At 42.0% G+C, this 19,046-nt stretch overlaps 1 protein-coding gene across 1 annotated transcript in view; it reads right to left on the reverse strand.

The window, feature by feature from the left end:
* LOC126986054 (alpha-(1,6)-fucosyltransferase-like) overlaps positions 1-19,046 on the reverse strand; it is a 98,801-nt gene that overhangs the window by 14,132 nt on the left and 65,623 nt on the right. Inside the window, exon 3 of the mRNA XM_050841733.1 lies at positions 3,802-3,967. Coding sequence (XP_050697690.1) covers positions 3,802-3,967 — 166 coding nt within the window. The remainder of the gene's footprint in view (positions 1-3,801; positions 3,968-19,046) is intronic.

Below are 19,046 nucleotides of genomic sequence, written 5' to 3' on the forward strand. Positions count from 1 at the left end.
TCGCCTGACGCCGTTCGATGCCTCGGTCGACTGAACCACCGAGGCTTCTCAACCCGCTATGGGAGGCGACTTGGTGGCCGCCAGCGCCTTCCACGTCAGACAGCGGCCGAGCCTCGCCCTGAACACTTGATTCTACTAAAGCTCCAGCCCTGCTCTCACTCGGGCTAACTCAGATGCCGTGGGCTCGTTCTAGGTGCTATCTCTCCCCTCTCCACGCCTCGGACTCCCGTTACTGCTGTGAACCTGAAGCCCCTTCTCCTCCCTCGTCTACCACGTCTACACTACTTCCAGGACGAAGCTGTGCTGCCTCGTCATTGCCACTCTGGACGAGACGCCCAGAAGAGGAAGAAGCCGTGCAACAGGTCATTGCTGAGTCCGGCGTACTGAAGCCTTCGTGTTGGAGACTTCAGATTGTGAGGCCTGTTTTGGGGTTTTCTGCTTTACTTAAGTAAACTGGTGTCTAACCATTTATCTTGTTTGTTATCCCTTCCGATTACAGCACCAAACACTGGGACCTTGACATGCATACATAGTCATGCTTACGCGTAGAAAATAGCCTAAACAAATATTCGTATGGTATCTTGAGGCAAGCTAGCATCTGCGATGGCCTTATAGGCAGCAGAGTTGACACATACATCAGTCACCCAGGAGGAGCCAGAGATAATTTTCGCATTTCGGCTCATGACCAGGATTTCCAAGAAAAGGACACCACCAGACACGCGTAGTCCTTCAAAACAAAGATAAAACTGCATTTCAGTAAAGAATACCAACCGGGAAGGCAGCTAAGTTTAAAGGGCAAACTCTATAAATCCACGGACTTAACTCTCTTTCTAGAAAACTGGATTAATTTCGGTTTTTCGGAAATTTCGTCGCCGCTATTTGACTGATTTTTTTTAATAGAAAATGCATCATTGGAAAGAGGAGCTGAAGCGCAAGCTTTTTATCAATGAGTTATGAGTTTTCTTTACAATCAAGGGACAATTCTTGGAAGTAAAATAATATCGTTAGATACACCAACAAAAATGAAAAAAATCTCATTTAACAAAAGCAAAATTGAAGAATTTCATGAAGGATCTTTTGGATTTTGCATTACGTTTCTTTGTTTTTTTTCAGCAGCGTAGGTCATTAGATGAAACTGGAATTTCGCGTTGAAGTTTGTTAAAGTGCATTTTAGTTTTTCCTGCTATTATGTATCGACTTATATAGATTTAAAAAAAGTAAGCGTTTATTACTTCCCCATAGGCATACATTTCACATGAATACAATCAGAATCATACGGTAATTATTTAAGACATGGCGGACGCTCCCCTTAAGTGATTAACAATTGATTCTTCTACTTTGAGGTAATATCAATCATAATATAATTTGTATTTTGCTGCATATCATTAAAATTAAATGTGAACAAATAGTGCGTATTATGATAGTGATAAGTAGGTTATGTTTTGGTTACTTCCCGAGAGCCGCATTAAACTTCCTCGAGGGCCGCATGCGGCCCTCAAACAGTGGGTTGAGCACCCCTGCCCTAGGAGCTTCGTCGTTGGGCGTCGAAACTGAGGGACACACCCGAGCGACACAGCATTGAGCATTGCTCGAAGCCTGGTCGAGACAGCTCCAAAGTTTACCTTTCGACTCTAGAGGTGGTATAAGGCAAGACACAGCGATCTAGTGCGCTACCGCCTCACGCTGCCACCATTACTCTCTCTGCCTGATTCGTCGAGCTGCCTTACACGCTGACAACGCCGGATGTCACTCAGTCACGAGGCAGGCCGCAACGTCGGGTACAGCAGCTCCTTCACGGCGAGGGCGACGACAGCCTAGCCAGAGGCTCAACCCCCTGCTTCCGTCTTCGACTCCACTTCGCGTGCAGCCCTTACGGAGAACTTAAGCTGTGTCATGTGTCTTACCTCAGATGTTCGTGTGTTAATTGGTGTTGGGATTATTTTTGTTGCAATAAAGTTTATACAATGGGTATCCACGCATGTCTATTCCATCGGGGGAGTAGTAACTCGCACGACAGTCTTCCCCACTTTCTGCCTGGGTGGCCATCTTCCTAATGCTTCTTCCATCATACGGCTGAGCTGTCAGCAATTTTACTTGCTCTTATTTTTTATATTTATACTTCCTGAAAATCATTTTATTGTTTTTAGTGACCTTAATTAAGCGCTCGTTTGCTCTGGAGTTTTTTTTTTTAATCACCACACCAACTAGTTTTAAACATAAAAGAGTAGCTCTATGTGCTTCACCACCGCGTCCGTCATAATATTAAGTTTTGTTGGGTCCCGGCACATGTGGGAATTGCGGGGAATGGGTGGGCTGATCGCCTTACCAAGGCAGCGGACGCCCATGATGCACCTCGTCCCAGTGCTTCTAGCCCCCTTCCATATTGAGATATCATTCCTGCCATCCGGTCTGCACTGCTGACCGTTTGGCAGTAGAGTTGGTAGGCCCAGATAGCCTGCATTATGACTGGTGAGATTACGACCAGGTTCTGCGACCCTGGTCTTGCTGCAACATATGTAGCCGCCGCAATGAGAGAGCGTTGACACGTCTGAGGACGGGCCACACACGTTTAACACATGGTGTCTTCATGATCCGGGGAGTACAGACTTACTGCAATGATTGTTTGGTCCCTCTAAATGTTCGGCATTTGCTGTTCGAGTGCCCCAGTCTGGAGGACCCACCAGAGCAGTGCCTTTCCCGATGCCAGGGTTGGGATGGAGCTTTTCATCTCGCCCTGATGCTGGGGAATGAGTGTCACTGCACTGGACATGAGGTACTACTGTTTGTAGAGGGCTGGTTTGCTCTACAGATTTTAAACATGTTCTAGTCATTCCTTACTTTTATTTTGTTTCTACTTAGTTTTTTTTGTTTGTTTTTTTGTAGTTGCTATAATGAAATACTCAACACAGTGTTATGTCTTGAACTCTGATTTTTGTTGCATATGATAAATTGTTTTCGGTGCCTTTTGACTAGTGCTGTTGCAGCGCCAAGAAATATTGACCAATTAATAAACTTATTAACAAGGTAAATAAGTATTTATTAGAAGAGAGACCTAAAAAAACGATATACAATAGCACCCTCAAGATAAATTGCTAGAACTGGGAGTTTGTCGGTAAATGTGTACCTAGGGAAAACTGGGGAAGTTAACTATGGTAACCCAGATGTCACACTTGTCCTGTGTTCCAGGGTAGTGGCCTCTTACTCTGCAAGGCTCAAAGAGATGGAATGAACACAGACTCCTCGTGCAGTATAGCATATACGTGCTGTTACTCATAATTATTTCTAACAATTAGTTCTCGAGGTGGTCACATGACATTCATTCACAGGAAAGGAGATGAACGCGTACACAACACTCTGCTCTGCATGTGGACCCCATTTTTCTTTAACAAGAGTTGATTATTTTGTGGCATAGAGGTTAGAGTTCTGAGGTAATAATTACCAGGAATCGGCTTAATTCTGGAAAAAGGCATTCGGAGCACTACTCGCTCAGCTGGACATCCTCGTTCGTCCGTTGTCGAAAAATCAATAATTGCATTGGGAACCTGACAATGCCCTGAGACCTTGGGCAAGATACTTTTTCACCACATGATCACCGGCAAAAAACGGCGGAGCTGAGCGCCTAGCTGGCACGCAGCTAAACATTCATCTTTCACTCAATCTTGCCACTGATAAACTTTTTTTCCGTTTGTCACACGGCTGTTTTATTATTTTACCATTCGATGTTCACGAATAATCTAATAAATATGATATACATTTTTCTTCTCTTTCACCCACCCGCCACGAGCACACACACGCACCTACCCTGTCTGCTTGGCATATGAGTTTCTTGGCGGTGTGGCAATCGACGGGGTTTTGCAGTGTGTGGAGGCGCTGCTGCACCACTTGACTAAGAGCTGCAGCTTCTCGGTCCCTCCACGCCGACAGCCCAGCCAGACGATCAAGACTTGACAGGTCAAGCTGGGTCACCCTGTAGGCCAGGTAAACCATCGGAATGATGATGATGGTGATGATGATGACGAGTCCCATGAGTATGATGATGATAGGGATGACAATGACGGCGGTGATGGTTATTATGTTATCAGTGTTGTGAACTACCGAATCAAAAGAAAATGGTGCCACTATAAACACTCGCCTGCGCCACAACGTGCTGGGCCGACCATCAGGCCCCCACCAGTGAAAAAGCCTAACGGCGCAATAGGCCGCGACGTGGAAAAAAAAAAAAAGAATATGGACTTGTGCAAAGCGCACTAGTAAACTTTTCGGTATTTAAATTTAAAGAATAAGTATTATGATTGATAATTATTTTTTCGATGTATGGGTTTCTAATATTAATGCTTCACTATAAATAGAAACTTATCTTGAATCGTTACTTGTTAAAATTTGCTGGCAACAACGACGGTTGGATTTTGACCAATCATTACATGCAAGGCAATGGGAATTTAAGACTTTGTTTGAATATTTCAAAAGTAGCAGCTTGAAAAATCTGGTATTGCAGGAAACACTCACTCCAAGCTTTATTTTTTAACGTGTTCGCCTATAGCGACGGTAGGCTTTCTTCAGGGGCCTAGTGGTCGGCCCAAGCCCGTCATGGTGGAGGCAGTTTTTTTTATAGTGGCGCCATTTATTCTCGGGTCATGCTGCCCCCCGGAACTCATTCTTGATTCACTTGGACGGTTTCTTCTAGAGTCCGGGTTGATGGGTGGTCTTCAGGACATGTGGGTAGTCTTAGGACACTCGGCGGTGGCTGAAAAATCCCAGGTGGTAGCGTTGGGATTCGAACCCGCGTCGTCCAGCACGCGTTCAATGCAGGGCCCGCACGCTAACCACTCAGCCACCGCCTTACCCTTACCTTACCTTGACAAGCCGCAGCGTCGAGAAGGAAACCGTCGGGGTAACTTAAGAATCTTGACAGCAACAAAACCACCACACAGCCCAAGTGAACGCAAAGTAACATATGAAAATGTCGATAGCTCATGGTTGACTCAATGTCTATCTCATTGTTGCTGAAGATCTTGCTAGTGACGCTTTTATGAATGCAGCAATTATGGTCACACGGAAAGGTTATTATGTACAGCTCTACACTACTACAGGATGTGTTTGAAACGTAGAGGACTGCTTCACTATCTTTGTCATGTGTCTTTTGACATTGTAAATATGAATTATAAATTACAGGCAGCAAATCACCATGTGCTGTAATAGCACTGATGCTATTTTTTTTCTGACAATTCTGTTCATGAACGATTTATATGTGTAAAACAACAAGGGAAGTTAAGATCTGTTTTCTCTTTTCTTCTCCAAGATGAGCTAAAATGAGGGTTCTTAATTCCTCTTTTCAAATGTCAGAAGGAAACGGGATATTAAAGTTCTGAGCGATATATTTTAAGTCATTTTTCGTCAGTTTTGCCTCTTTCAGCTCAGCGACCGACGGGTTACCGACAAATTCATCCAAGTTGAGAGCGTGCGCCATGATGAATCAAGTTGCCAATCCAAGGAAGCTTTATAGTAAGATGTCGAGGAATCAATCTTATGTACTTCCGAATCCTTACCCAAAGTTAATTCGTGACATAAGTTTCGTTGACTTCGAGTCGAGTTAGGATTAAGTTGAACTTGATTCAATTGAAGTTAGTTTAGTAAGACTGACTCGAGTCAAAACGATTTAAGTTAAAGAGTGACTCGTATTTAGGAGAGTCAAGTTGAGTCAATTGACTCAGGATGAGGCGAGTTGAGTTGCCTGGAGTTGAGGGGAGCGACCCCTAAGTGTTTGCTTTTTAAGAGGTAACGAACCAGTAGAATATTAGCAATAAATCGATAACCCGAGCTAACATTAAGTACTCTTGAGAGTTTGAGGACTGTGAAAGCTACTTTCAAGCTTAAAGATTTGATTTGGAACGTCGCTAGTTCCGATAAGTTAGTCGGAGTCTCGAGTTTTAGGGTGAAAGGCAACATCACTGGGGAATAATCCGACGCGACGTCAACACTTATCTCTTACCGTGTGCACGCGCGAAGATGTCTAACGCCTCTACACCAGACCTTCGTGTAGTGAAAAATTTAAAGGCACAACTCGCACGATCACCAGCAAGAATGTGAACAACCAGAAACACTATGGGCTGAAAGTGTAACAATGTGTAAGTTATGTGTATATCCCGGACAGAGGCACCCAAATGTTATGAATACAGTTAACTGACGTCTAGGGGTTGAGTTGTGTTGAAAAGAGAGCTAACTGTGCCATAACATAATTGTAAGGTTAATTGAAAGTAAATGGTGATTTTACTTATCATTAATACTTAAGCTAATAAGAAATATCATTAATACTTAAGCTAATAAAAAATAATTATTTGACATCAAAAGAGAACATATCAGACAAAATAGGTAATGCTACAATAACAAGGATAAGTGGTTTGGTTCACTGAAGTGCTTAGTTAGAGTTAAAATTACAAATGAGGAACCAAATATATATACACGTGAGAATGTGTGTGTGTGTGTGTGTGTGTGTGTGTGTGTGTGTGTGTGTGTGTGTGTGTGTGTGTGTGTGTGTGTGTGTGTGTCAGACCCCTTGGTGATTCCCGGTTGCTCACGACAGTGAGGAGTCCTTGCGTCCTCGGGAGAATGAGCTACAACCGGTTGAGACTACTGGGGTGAGCAGTGGAAAGTATATTTATAACCTTGGCGGGCGAGACGGTCCGCGAGGGTGAGGCTTCGTGACATTCAACTGAATGGTGGGTGAAGCTTCGATGTGGAGAGTCACGAGTCCTCGAGTGAATGAGCTGGTGCTGTTGGAGCTTCGAGGATTCGTGCGTGAATTAGTTATTGGTGAGGTGATGTTTTTTGATAGCGCGCTTCGAGGCTCGGTTGGACGAGGGTACCATAACACTAAGTAATTACTTCAGTCCAAATATGTTTAATGTGTGGGGTTCTTGAAAAAGTCTGGACTTCTGAAGATCTCTTAAAATTCTCAGCAATAAAAAAATATAAAATAAAGTATCTGAAAATTGAGTTATCAGACTCACAGCCCTCTTTTAGTCACACTACTAATAGGGTAAGCAAAGGCCAGATGAACCTGCTCTTAAGTTTATTTAAAACAACAAGGAAAATTCGCTGGAAATAAGGAATAATTAATTAATCCACGCACACAACTGCCTCGCTAACTATCTTAAAACATCCTAGGCAAGGTATCTACTTAGCTGTAGATGGGCCAACCTGTAGACACACACACTGCTGCCACGTGGTCCGTCCGCGCAACGTTGAAGTCCTCCTTCAGTCCTCGTGTAACCTCTCAACAACACGCCGTCTTCTCGTAGCCTCCCAAGGGCTTCCCTCGCCTGCAGTACACAGTCATCTGACTTGTGAATACTTGAGGACAGGAAAATCACCACGATACACGTGGCGCGGGAAGCAGCGAAGCGACGTCTTGGTGGGGCTGGGTCACTCGGAGAAGTAGAAGGAGCGGCCGCCGACCCAAGGTCACTCAGCCGCCTCAGCCCGCGGCCAGCACTCGCCACAGTTGACATCTCTTGATCTGCATAACACCCTAACGGCTATGGGTTATTATTCATTAATAACCTAACACCATGCACTAAGTAATAGTGGGTCATGCATCCCACGAATAATCAGCATTGGCAGCGATAAACGATAAGTATATGAATAACCTCCTGCGCCCGCTTGGTCTGGGTCTGGGTCTGGGTAGGTAGAAATTTCCCGCCTTCTAGAGACTTATTTTCCCGCTCTAAATAAAAATGGCGGGGACTTCCACGGTATTTTCCACGGGCTATTTCTTAAAATAATGAATTCATGACAATGTGTTGCTAATTTAGAGCAATACGTCAAGACCGAACTCACACCCAGCCAACTCACCTCATAAATAGTGTTAGATCACCTTGCTAAGCGCCCATGAACAATTATTTCTTCCCCCAGGGCCCCGCAAGAGAATAACCTGCGAGTCGCTGAGCTTCGATGTTGAGGGATTTCAGGTTTAGTGTTCTGAATCGGTCGGCGTTGTGTGAGGCCGGCCCTTATTGTAGTAGCAAGTTGTAGCCATGAGCGTGCTGCAGCCGAGGCAAGGAAGGAGTTATGAACAGGCCGCTTGCTATGAGAGACTGACCAAGTGGTAACGAGTTGCCATCTCATCCTTTCCGGAACAACCTCAGAGCCTCCTCTCCGAGCCCGGTTGCAGTGTCAGTAATACTTCTTTTTAGATATCGAACTACCCGTACCTCCCTAAACAACCCTTAATTCCTAACACATTCCCCACAAAAGATTGCAATTCTAAAATTGCATTGAACAATTTGTGGAATTAGAGATTTTCAATGAGTTGCTTAAGTCTGAAATGAGAATTAGGACTACTTAAATTTTGACTGAAGTTACTAGGGTCTCCTTTATTGTGGGAAATGGCACCTTCCTCCAAATAATTTTTATGGAGTTGCATTAAATGATTACGCATCTTTATTTTAAAGTGAAGTGAAGCTTCCTCACCTTTTATTTTAAAGGAAGTTGAAGCTTTATTTTTAGGCAATCCTCACTCTGACTATGATAGATCACGAGTGTAGCATGCATAGGGTAAGTCCTCACTGACTCTATTTTGTCATAATGTGGTATATTGACTTTACCTCTATATAGTTTAGCCCTTACCCTGCCTTTTATTTTAAAGGAAAGGTGTAGCATAATTATTTTAGAGCATCACTCTGAATATGGTATACAGAGTGTAGCATTTTAAAGTGAAGAATATTTATTTAGGAGGAGAAAAATAATAAAAACAGCTCGGGGGGGTAGAGGACGCTGCATCCCTCTTCCAGAAAGATTAGCCCCTAACCCTTACAGTTAGCTTGGTGTATGTGACGCCACAAAGGCAAACCGCTAACTGGGTGTTTACACCGGCTTGTAGATTCAAGTATTCATGAGGAAAGCAACTCTTGCAATTTTCCAAGATTGTCCCTAAGCATCCTTTGAATTCTGTAGCCTTCCCTTTGGGCCTTACAGATTGACTAGAGTCTTGTTTACTATTATTGCTGGCCTCTGCACCCCCGTTTTCTGTGCCCCTTATTGGATGAGTCACTGATAATTCTAATGGGTAGAGCTTGCAGATAGAGTGGTATTGTGTAGACCCATTACTTTGCTTAAGCTTGACAGTTCTTATTTTGCCATCACAACCAGCAATTAATTCCAAAACCTTGCCCATCATCCAAAAGGGTCTAGGTTTGTTAAAGGGCCTGAATTAATACCATGTCTCCTACTTTAATTATATTTTCCCAGCCACTCTGATATAAATTTCTACTATGTTCTCTAAGGCTCAGCAAATAGCTCTCATATCACAGCTTCTTAAAGTTTTCTGTTACTTCCTCTTGTACTTCCAAGGTCTTTTCTAGTGATGGTTGGCTTTGATAATCAGTCCAGACCTCACTAGCATCTTCTCTTATTATTAGCGAGGAATTGCCATGTAGTCTAAGGAAGGAATTAGGTGTTATGAACTCTAGACTATCAGAGCTAGATCTGTATGTCAAAGGCCTTGAATTTATAGCAAGTTGAATGTTAGAGAGTGTTATTAAAAGCTCGAAGTATGTCAACTTGGCTCGTCCTACTGCCTTATAAAGGCTGCTTTTCAATACTCTGATAAGTCTTTCCCAGGCTGAGCCAACCCAAGCTGATTATAAAGGTACAGTATTCTAATGTGTTTTATGTTACACTTCTCTGGCTCAGATTGAACTTCCTCAGACCGAAGAGAGTTTTTAAGTACAGATCCACCTTTTAAAAATGACGCCATTATCACTATACAAGTACTGTGGAATGGAGTACCTACTGCAAAATCTTTGAAAAGCCAAAATAAAGTTTTTAGAGGACATATCAGGGAGTAGTTCAAAGTGGATTGCTCCTATGTTGAGGCAAATAAATACCAGAATATATATATATTTTTTTTTTTTTTTTTTTTTTTTGTATTTCCACTGCTTTCTTCTTTAACCCAAAAGTGACATGTGTAATCTACACCTACGTGTAGGAAGGAGTTAACCAGGTTCATGTGGTGCTTGGGCATGTTAGTAAATTTGGGATACTTGAACGCTAATGCATTATACTTGGTACATATGGTGCAGTTGCTCAACTCGGACTTGACAGCTGCCCTACCTCGAAGAATCCAGTATCCTAATTTCCTTAAGTAATTCGGAGTAGTGCCTATGCCTAAATGTTGTACTTTCAAGTGGCAGTAATTTATTACTAAAGATGTGAGCCTGTGCTTTCTGGAGAGCATTATTGGGTTATGCACATATAAATTGATGTACAAACACTTTGCTATCCTGCCTCTAGATCTCAGGATTCCCTTTCCATCTAGGTATAAGTTAATATTCATTACTAAAGGAGGAACTTTAGCATTATGGTTGGCATTATTGTTGGCACTCTCTTCCAGATCGGCAATTTCATCAGCAAAACATTCTGCTTGAGCTACTTTGATCCAGTATTCATTGGCTTCCCTTCTCGTATCAAATCCATTTTAATGCTTAGGAACTTAAATAAATATTATGTGCTTCTCATTAATTGATCATAATCATAATATTTATTTATATTAAGTATGGCTGCATTTACTTTATTACTTTGGGAAGTAAAGGCAGTACTTATCTGATATTTATGATCAGTAGAAATACTTAGCATAGGGTAGTGAGGCCACTTCTCAAAATGATTCGTTAGCCAGTCTGGACCTTCAAGCCAGAATTTCAGTTTGCTTAAGTACTTGCTGTACGTTAATCCCTTGGTGGTCATATCAGCAGCACTGTCTGCAGTGTTTACATAGTGATATACCACTGAGAGTTTGAATTGTTTAGTTATTTCACTCTTCAGGCCTTCTACCTCTAATACTCTGTTCCTGACAAACTTGGAGTTTACTCTGGGTTCCTTGGTAATTAGCCAATTTAGGACAAATTGGGCATCAACTGAGATTATGAGAAATTGGAAATTTATATTGCTGTAGGCTTCTAAAATTATTGGTAAACATTTAAAGGCTAAAATTACACCCATCAATTGTAGAGTAGGTATGCTATATTCATTTCTCGTATTTAGAGGAGTTACCTTTGCTTCAGAAAAGAGGTAGGAGGCCTTATGTTCACTCAGAGCATAGGCTACAAAGCCATAGGACTCTACTGAGCGATCACAAAAGATATGCAATCCATAAGTATTTTTTACTCGTTGAGTTCTTGTCTGGGGAAGGTCAGTTCAGACAACATTTCAAAGTCTCTGCTCAAAATTTTAATTTCGTCAGTTATTTCTTTGGGTAGTTTTTCATCCCACCCAAAATTTAGCTTCCAGATTTTTCTCATTAGGATTCTACCCCTTACTGTGACAGGAAGTACTATATTTAATGGATCAAATACTTTGGATGATTTTTTCTTTTAGTATCTGCCTCCGAGTCTATCTTACAAGGGGCAAGACTCATTGTATCCTTTATTACATTGTATCTGTTCCTAGTACTTTGTCCTCTTCACCAGTGTGCTCTGCTAGTTTACCATGAGTAGCCATTAAATGTTGGTCTCTCAATTCAGTTGAATTGGAGTTGCAAGACCTTAATATAAATGCACCTTGGCTCATCCTTTCAAATGCTAGATCATACAAGTCTTTTATTTCAGTTAGATCATCGCCAGTTATTAGTAAATTGTCCACAAAAATTATTTGTTAGTGTTTGCTTGCATTTGTCTTCTGGAAATGTATCTGTATGATGTTTCATGACATAGTTTAGTATGAAAGAAGACGGAGTATAACCAAACACCATACTTTTATAAAGATAAGTTTCTCGTTTGTCTCCTCTCTTCCAGAAGCAAAATCTATTTTGGTCAGCTTCATTCTTTGATTTGACCATAAGGTTATTATTACATTATGTTACCTGTTCTTCCATCTTAATGACTGCCCTATGAGGAATCCAAATATATTTATCATAATCAGAAGGTTTCACCTTAATCTCCTCTATTATATCATCTCTTGGTGTCTGTTGATGAGGCTTTTTCCTTTTAGGTGATCCACAGTCCGGTTTAATACCTTTAGAGCAACACATTTATTTGAAGGGACTGATTTTATTTTACCAGGATACCAGGGCAACTCTACATTGTAAAATCCGTCCTTGAAAGTTATACCTTCTTTAAACTTATCAATTTGGTCTTTATTATAGGACAACAGTTCTAGGTCGTCCTTTTTTATGCCCATGGACTCTAGACTAAAGAGATTTTCTAGTCCATTATCAACCTCACTATCCTCCAAGATATGTTCTAATAGGTTAAAGTATGATTTAAGAGGATCCATTACCAGGTTGATCTTAGTTCTGGTTTGAGGGCGTAATGACTCTCCATTGCTCTTTTTCAAGGACTTTATCATAGTTACTCTGGTTGTCGCTCAAAAAGAAAATATTGTGCCCACAGGGACTGCTTTGTTATTTAATACCAGGCAGGAACCACCTAAGAGTTCCTTCCATGTTACTGAGGACATGTACTGGAAGATATATATTCTACTGTTATTATTTCATGCTTTCGTTTTTTCATAAAAAGGTCTCATCTAAAAGGCCCAATGTGCTTATGTTTGAAGTTATTAATGAAGTCATTCATTCCTGGGACTTCAAAGGTTATATTTAGAGTTCTGTCAACTAACAAAGGGACAAAAACTTTTTTTTTCTAGTTTTATCCCCGTGAACATTTGCTTAAACTCCCTTGTCTCTTGGCCAAGGGATGTGCCTACTTCACATTCCAAGGCATGTAATTCATTAACATCCTGGCATAGTCATTTAGCAGCTGTTTCTGATATGTAAGACCTTTGGCTTCCTGTGTCTATTAAACATCTTACTTTCCTACATTTCCTTCCATTTTTTAAATTCAATGCCATAGTAGGAAGCAACTTAGATGAATCAAGGCTTCTCTGAGCCAGACACAAACTTACGCTGGTCTTCGGTTTGGGGTCTAATTTGTTATTCTGCAAAGGACACAGAGGAGTGGCGCGCTCTTTCTTTTTACATAACTGACACGCGAACTTTAATTTATTTTGCTTGCCGTAGCAAGCACATTCAACGTGTCCTGAACCGGCACACCTTGTACATAAGGACAAATCTCTAAGTCTTTCGACTTTATTTTCATATTTGGGGAAATTAGTGCATTTCCCCAGAGAATGTCCTTTTGAATCACACAACTTTCAAGTAGATATTTGAGCCTTATTAAATAATTTAAAATTTTACATTGTGCTCTTACTTTCTTTATCATCCTTAATTTTACTAGGACTAACTGGTTTGGCATATTTGCTTGAAGGCTTATTGTTGGGTTTATCAAAGGACTTCTTTCTAACCGGTGCAGTATTAATTAAAGTTTTTATGGCATCGTTGCTATTCGCAAAAATGTCAGTTAAGGTAGGATTATTATTGGACAACCTATGTACCAACTCTCTCTTTACGGCCACAGGTAGTTTATTAAAAACAATGTGACTGATCGAACAAAGAGCGTCCAGCAGTTTCTTCTGCAAGTAGGTCAACATCATTAACCTTTAACTCATATAGGTAAGACCTCATTTCATTCAGATAAACTTTAACAGAAGTATAATCAGAGTCAAACTTTAACAGAAGTATAATCAGAGTCAAATTCCCCAGTAGGTGCTGCTTTCAAAATGTTTTTTGTAAGTTTCATCTATGATGTATTTCACATCTAGAAACTCTTGTTTGAACATCTGGCCTCTGAGATGGTTAAGTGTTTGACTACCGAAAGAGCGTAATACCTTAAGTACCCATACAGGTACGAATGTTTGGCAGAGTCCGTTAAGTTTTTTTTTTTTTTCTTAAACCAATAACAGTATCAAACTGTGTTAGGAAGGTATTGAATTCAAATTTATCTTTCTCCTTCCCTGTAAAGGTTCCACACTGAAGTGGAGGGGTCTTACCTCCACCTAGGTTTAAATTAGTCGTTACGTCCAGGAGTTTATCGGCTGAAGCATTGCTAACAAGTTCAACTTGAGCATTTACAGAATACTGATCCAAGTCATCGCTAGTTTGCACCGAATAATCTACTTGGGAATGAAGTTCTTTATAAAAGTACTTCTCGTCATGAACACTCACATTATGCTGTTCCATAAGGTCATTAATTTCCTTGTTATAATTCTTGATTTGTTCAAGCTCAGCTTCAATCTCCTTTAAACGGTTTTTACGGAAAGAGGGTGTCAACTGGATAGCTTCATTCAACCCATTTAACTTATTTACGTTAATGGTGATCTTGCGTTTGTGAACACTCCTTTTTCTGCGCAATGAACTAATTAACTCTTTATGGTCAACCTCATTCAGTTTTTCCTCCCTAGATCCAGACATGATAAAAAAAATATATAAAAGTGCGTTACCAATAAAATTTTACTTAAAATTTACCTACAAATTCCTCAAATATTCATTGCAGGGGAGCTAACTGGTCCGACCCCCAATTAAGGGCCGAGGTACGGAACGAGCACGCACCCAGCCAAGGCAATCCTCAGGGCCCAATGCAAAGACCGCAGCACATTCAGTTGAATGAAGCTAGAGTTCGCCGCACTGGATCCTAATTACTTGCGATGGCTGAGCGCGTATTTAATCCCACCCATAATGGCCATCCTGTACCTTTTTAAACCCTCCTGTTTCAAGTGAACCCCGTCTACAAAATACTTGGGGTGGTTCAGATAGTTGCCCGCCCCTAGCAGTATCACATTATCAATCAGCTTATGTTTTTTGAGGGTCTTACTAAGGAAGTTATTTCAAAACCTGTCTCCGGCGGTTGTATTCTACTGGTTCAGGGGTTTCAAATTTGTTACCCGCGGACCAAAACCTGGGTTCAATCTTAACTGCCAGAGTTAAACAATTGGGGCCAACTATTTGACGCAGCCTTTTATAAAGTTCACTTGCTCTGAGGTTTATTTCGTTATTACCCACTGTATCGACTATGGAGTTTCCCCAAGATTAGTGACCAATACGTCAAGGTTTTGGTTGCCTAAGGTTTCAAGTACCTCCTGGTTGCTCAAGAAATGTAAGTAGTCCTTGCCGGACTGAGCCAAGAATTCAAATTCAAAGCTTATCTCCTCCCCCCTGTCCAAGGTCAGTGTTGCCACTCGGGGAGTCTCTCTAAGTACTTAACGTAAGAGTGGCCCACTAATGCCACCCGCATAGCGCAGGTTAAGTTGGAGGTTTAAAAACAAGGAAGCAATGTAAATTAATACAGAGGGAGGTGGCCTTATGTGAAGAGGAGTCAGTTCAACAACTTGTGTTTACTGGGCAACGTGGCCTGGCAGGCCGTGCTGGGTTACCGAGCAATTTATGGTTAAACCTGAAATATATTGGCTCGGTAACTACTATTAAATCTGAAATATGTTGCTAATTTAGAGCAACACGTCCAGACCGAACTCACACCCAGCCAACTTACCTCATAAATAGTAGAATATCACCTTGCTAGGCGCCCACAAACATTTAGTTCTCCCCTCAGGGACCCGCAAGAGAATAACCCGTGAGTCACTTAGCTTGGATGTTGAGGGATTGCAGATTTAGTAGTCTGAATTGGTCGGCGTTGTGTGAGGCCGGCCCTTGTTGTAGTAGCAAGTTGTAGTTATAAGCGTGCTGCAGCCGAGGCAGGGAGGAAGGAGTTGTGAACAGGCCGCTTGCTACTGAGAGACTGACCAAGTGGCAACGAGTTCCCAACTCATCCTTTCAGGAACAACCCCAGAACCTCCTATCCGAGCCCGGTTGCATTGTCAGTAATACTTATTTTTAGCTATCGAACTACCTGTACCTCCCTAAACAACCCTTAATTCCTAACAAATTATTATTTTACACAGTAATGTACTAGTATAGTAGTGTAAATTGGCCCACCTCTCACCTGTATTATTAACTAAGTAAACAATAAGAACAAGGAGAATAGAGATATAAATAACTTTTTAATCTTACTACTTATATATATGATTTTTTTTTAAATAATAATGGTACATTTGCAGTTAATAAAGGAAAAATAGTATGACTGAAAAGGTAGTATACAGTGGACTAAATAAAACAATGCAAGTCACCCATCAATTACTCCGTTTTCTGTCATCGGAACCACTGAAGTAATATGACGTCACCTCGCCTGCCACTTCCCCTGCGCGTGAACAGACTTGTTATAATTAGATTTTGAACTTTACCGCTCCAATATGGAGGCCGTCCGTATTTTTTTTTTTTTACAACAAAGGAGGCAGCTCAAGGGCACACAAAAAAAGAAAACAATAATAAAAAAAAGCCCGCTGCTCGCTGCTCCTAAAAAAAGAAACAAAAGAGGTGGCCGAAAGCAAGATCAAATACGGGAGGAGAGATGTCCTGATACCCTCCTCTTGAAAGAGTTCAAGTCGTAGGCAGGAGGAAATACAGATGAAGGAAGATTGTTCCAGAGTTTACCAACGTGAGGGATGAAAGAGTGAAGATGCTGGTTAACTCTTGCATAAGGGGTTTGGACAGTATAGGGATGAGCATGAGTAGAAAGTCGAGTGCAGCGGGGGGAGGCATGCAGTTAGCAAGTTCAGAAGAGCAGTCAGCGTGGAAATATCGATAGAAGATAGAAAGAGAGGCAACGTTGCGGCGGAATTTAAGAGGTAGAAGACTATCAGTATGAGGAGGAGAGCTGATGAGACGAAGAGCCTTAGCCTCCACTCTGTCCAGAAGAGCTGTGTGAGTGGAGCCCCCCCACACATGAGATGCATACTCCATACGAGGGCGGACAAGGCCCTGTATATGGACAGCAACTGTGCGGGGGAGAAGAACTGGCGGAGACGGTACAGAACGCCCAGCCTCGAGGAAGCTGATTTAGTAAGAGATGAGATATGAAGTTTCCAGTTGAGATTTTGAGTTAAGGATAGACCGAGGATGTTTAGTGTTGAGGAAGGTGATAGCTGGGTGTTGTCAAAGAATAGGGGATAGTTGTTTGGAAGATTGTGTCGAGTGGATAGGTGGAGAAACTGTGTTTTTGAGGCGCTGAAGGACACCAGGTTCCTCTTGCCCCAATCGGAAATAATAGTAAGGTCTGAGGCTAAGCGTTCTGCAGCCTCCAGCCTTGAGTCGTTAAGTTCCTGTAGGGTGGGTCTTCTATTAAAAGAAGTTGAGTAATGCAGAGTGGAATCATCGGCGTAGGAATGGATAGGACAGTTCGTTTTGGAAAGAAGATCATCAATGAACAACAGAAAAAGAGTGGGAGATAGGACAGAACCCTGTGGGACACCACTGTTAATAGATTTAGGGGAAGAACAGTGACCATCTACCACGGCAGAAATAGAATGGTCAGAAAGGAAACTGGAGATAAAGATACAGAGAGAAGGATATAAACCGTAGGAGGGTAGTTTGGAAAGCAAAGATTTATGCCAAACCCTATCAAAAGCTTTTGATATGTCCAGCGCAATAGCAAAGAAACTGCTAAGAGAGGATGACCAAGAGTCAGTTAAGAAGGCTAGGAGATCACCAGTAGAACGCCCCTTGCGGAACCCATACTGGCGATCAGATAGAAGGTCAGAAGTGGAAAAGTGCTTTTAAATTTTCCGGTTAAGGATTGATTCAAAAGCTTCAGATAGACAAGAAAGTAAAGCTATAGGACGGTAGTTTGAGGGATTGGAGCGGTCACCCTTCTTAGGCACAGGCTGTATGAAGGCATACTTCCAGCAAGAAGGAAAGGTAGATGTTGACAGGCAGAGGCGAAAGAGTTTGACCAGGCAGGGTGACAGCACGGAGGCACAGTTTTTAAGGATAATAGGAGGCACTCCATCAGGTCCATAAGCCTTCTGAGGATAGAGGCCAGAGAGGGCATAGAAAACATCATTTTGAAGAATCTTTATAACAGGCATAAAGGAGCCAGAGGGGGGATGAGTAGGAGGAATATGCCCAGAATCGTCCAGAGTGGAGTTTTTAGAAAAAGTTTGAGAGAAGAGTTCAGCCTTAGAGATAGATGAGACGGCAGTGTTGCCGTCAGGACTGAGGAGTGGAGGGAAAGATGAAGAAGTGAAATTGGAGGAGATGTTTTTGGCTAGATGCCAGAAGTCACGGGAAGAGTTAGAGAAAGCAAGGTTTTGGCATTTTCTATTAATGAAAGAATTTTTGGTTAGTCGGAGAATAGATTTGGCACGATTTCGGGCAGAAATGTAAAGTTCATTATTAGCATTAGTTTGAAGGCTCTGGTACCTTTTGTGAGCTGCCGCTCTATCATTGACAGCACGAGAACAAGTGTGATTAAACCAAGGCTTTTTAGCGTGAGGAGTAGAGAAAGAACGAGGAATGTATGCCTCCATTCCAGAGACAATCACCTCTGTGATGCGCTGAGCACACACAGAGGGGTCTCTATCCTGGAAGCAATAATCATTCCACGGGAAATCGGAAAAGTACATCCTCAGGTCGTCCCACCGAGCTGAAGCAAAATGCCAGAAGCATCGCCTCTTCGGTGGGTCCAGAGGGTGTACAGGAGCGATAGGACAGGATGCAGAAATAAGATTGTGATCGGAGGAGCCCAACGGAGAGAACGGTTTGACAGAATAAGCAGGAGGGTTTGAGGTAAGGAAGAGGTCTAGAATGTTGGGCCGGTCTCCAAGACGGTCGGGAATACGTGTGAGGATAGCAAAGTTGTAGGCTTGTTCACCAGGATGGTCAGTGAGAGAGGATGAAAGCCAAAGCTGGTGGTGAACATTGAAATCTCCTAGGATGGAGATTTCAGCGAAGGGAGAGTGGGTCAAGATGTGCTCCACTTTAGAATTCAAATAGTCAAAGAATTTTACATAGTTGGTAGAGTTAGGTGAGAGATAAACAGCACAGATGTATTTAGTAATAGAATGACAATGAAGTCTTAGCCAGATGGTAGAAAATTCAGAAGAGTCAAGGTCGTGGGCACGAGAGCAGGTGATGTCGCTGCGCACGTAGGCGCAACATCCAGCTTTGGATTGAAATTTAGGATAGAGATAGTAGGAGGGAATAGAGTAGATATTGCTGTCACTAGCCTCAGAAACCTGTGTTTCGGTAAGGAAGAGAAGGTGAGGTTTAGAGGAGGAGAGATGATGTTCCACAGAATGAAAATTAGAGCGAAGACCGCGAATGTTGC

The sequence above is a fragment of the Eriocheir sinensis genome, chromosome 61 (assembly GCF_024679095.1).
Source record: "Eriocheir sinensis breed Jianghai 21 chromosome 61, ASM2467909v1, whole genome shotgun sequence".
NCBI lineage: Eukaryota > Metazoa > Arthropoda > Malacostraca > Decapoda > Varunidae > Eriocheir > Eriocheir sinensis.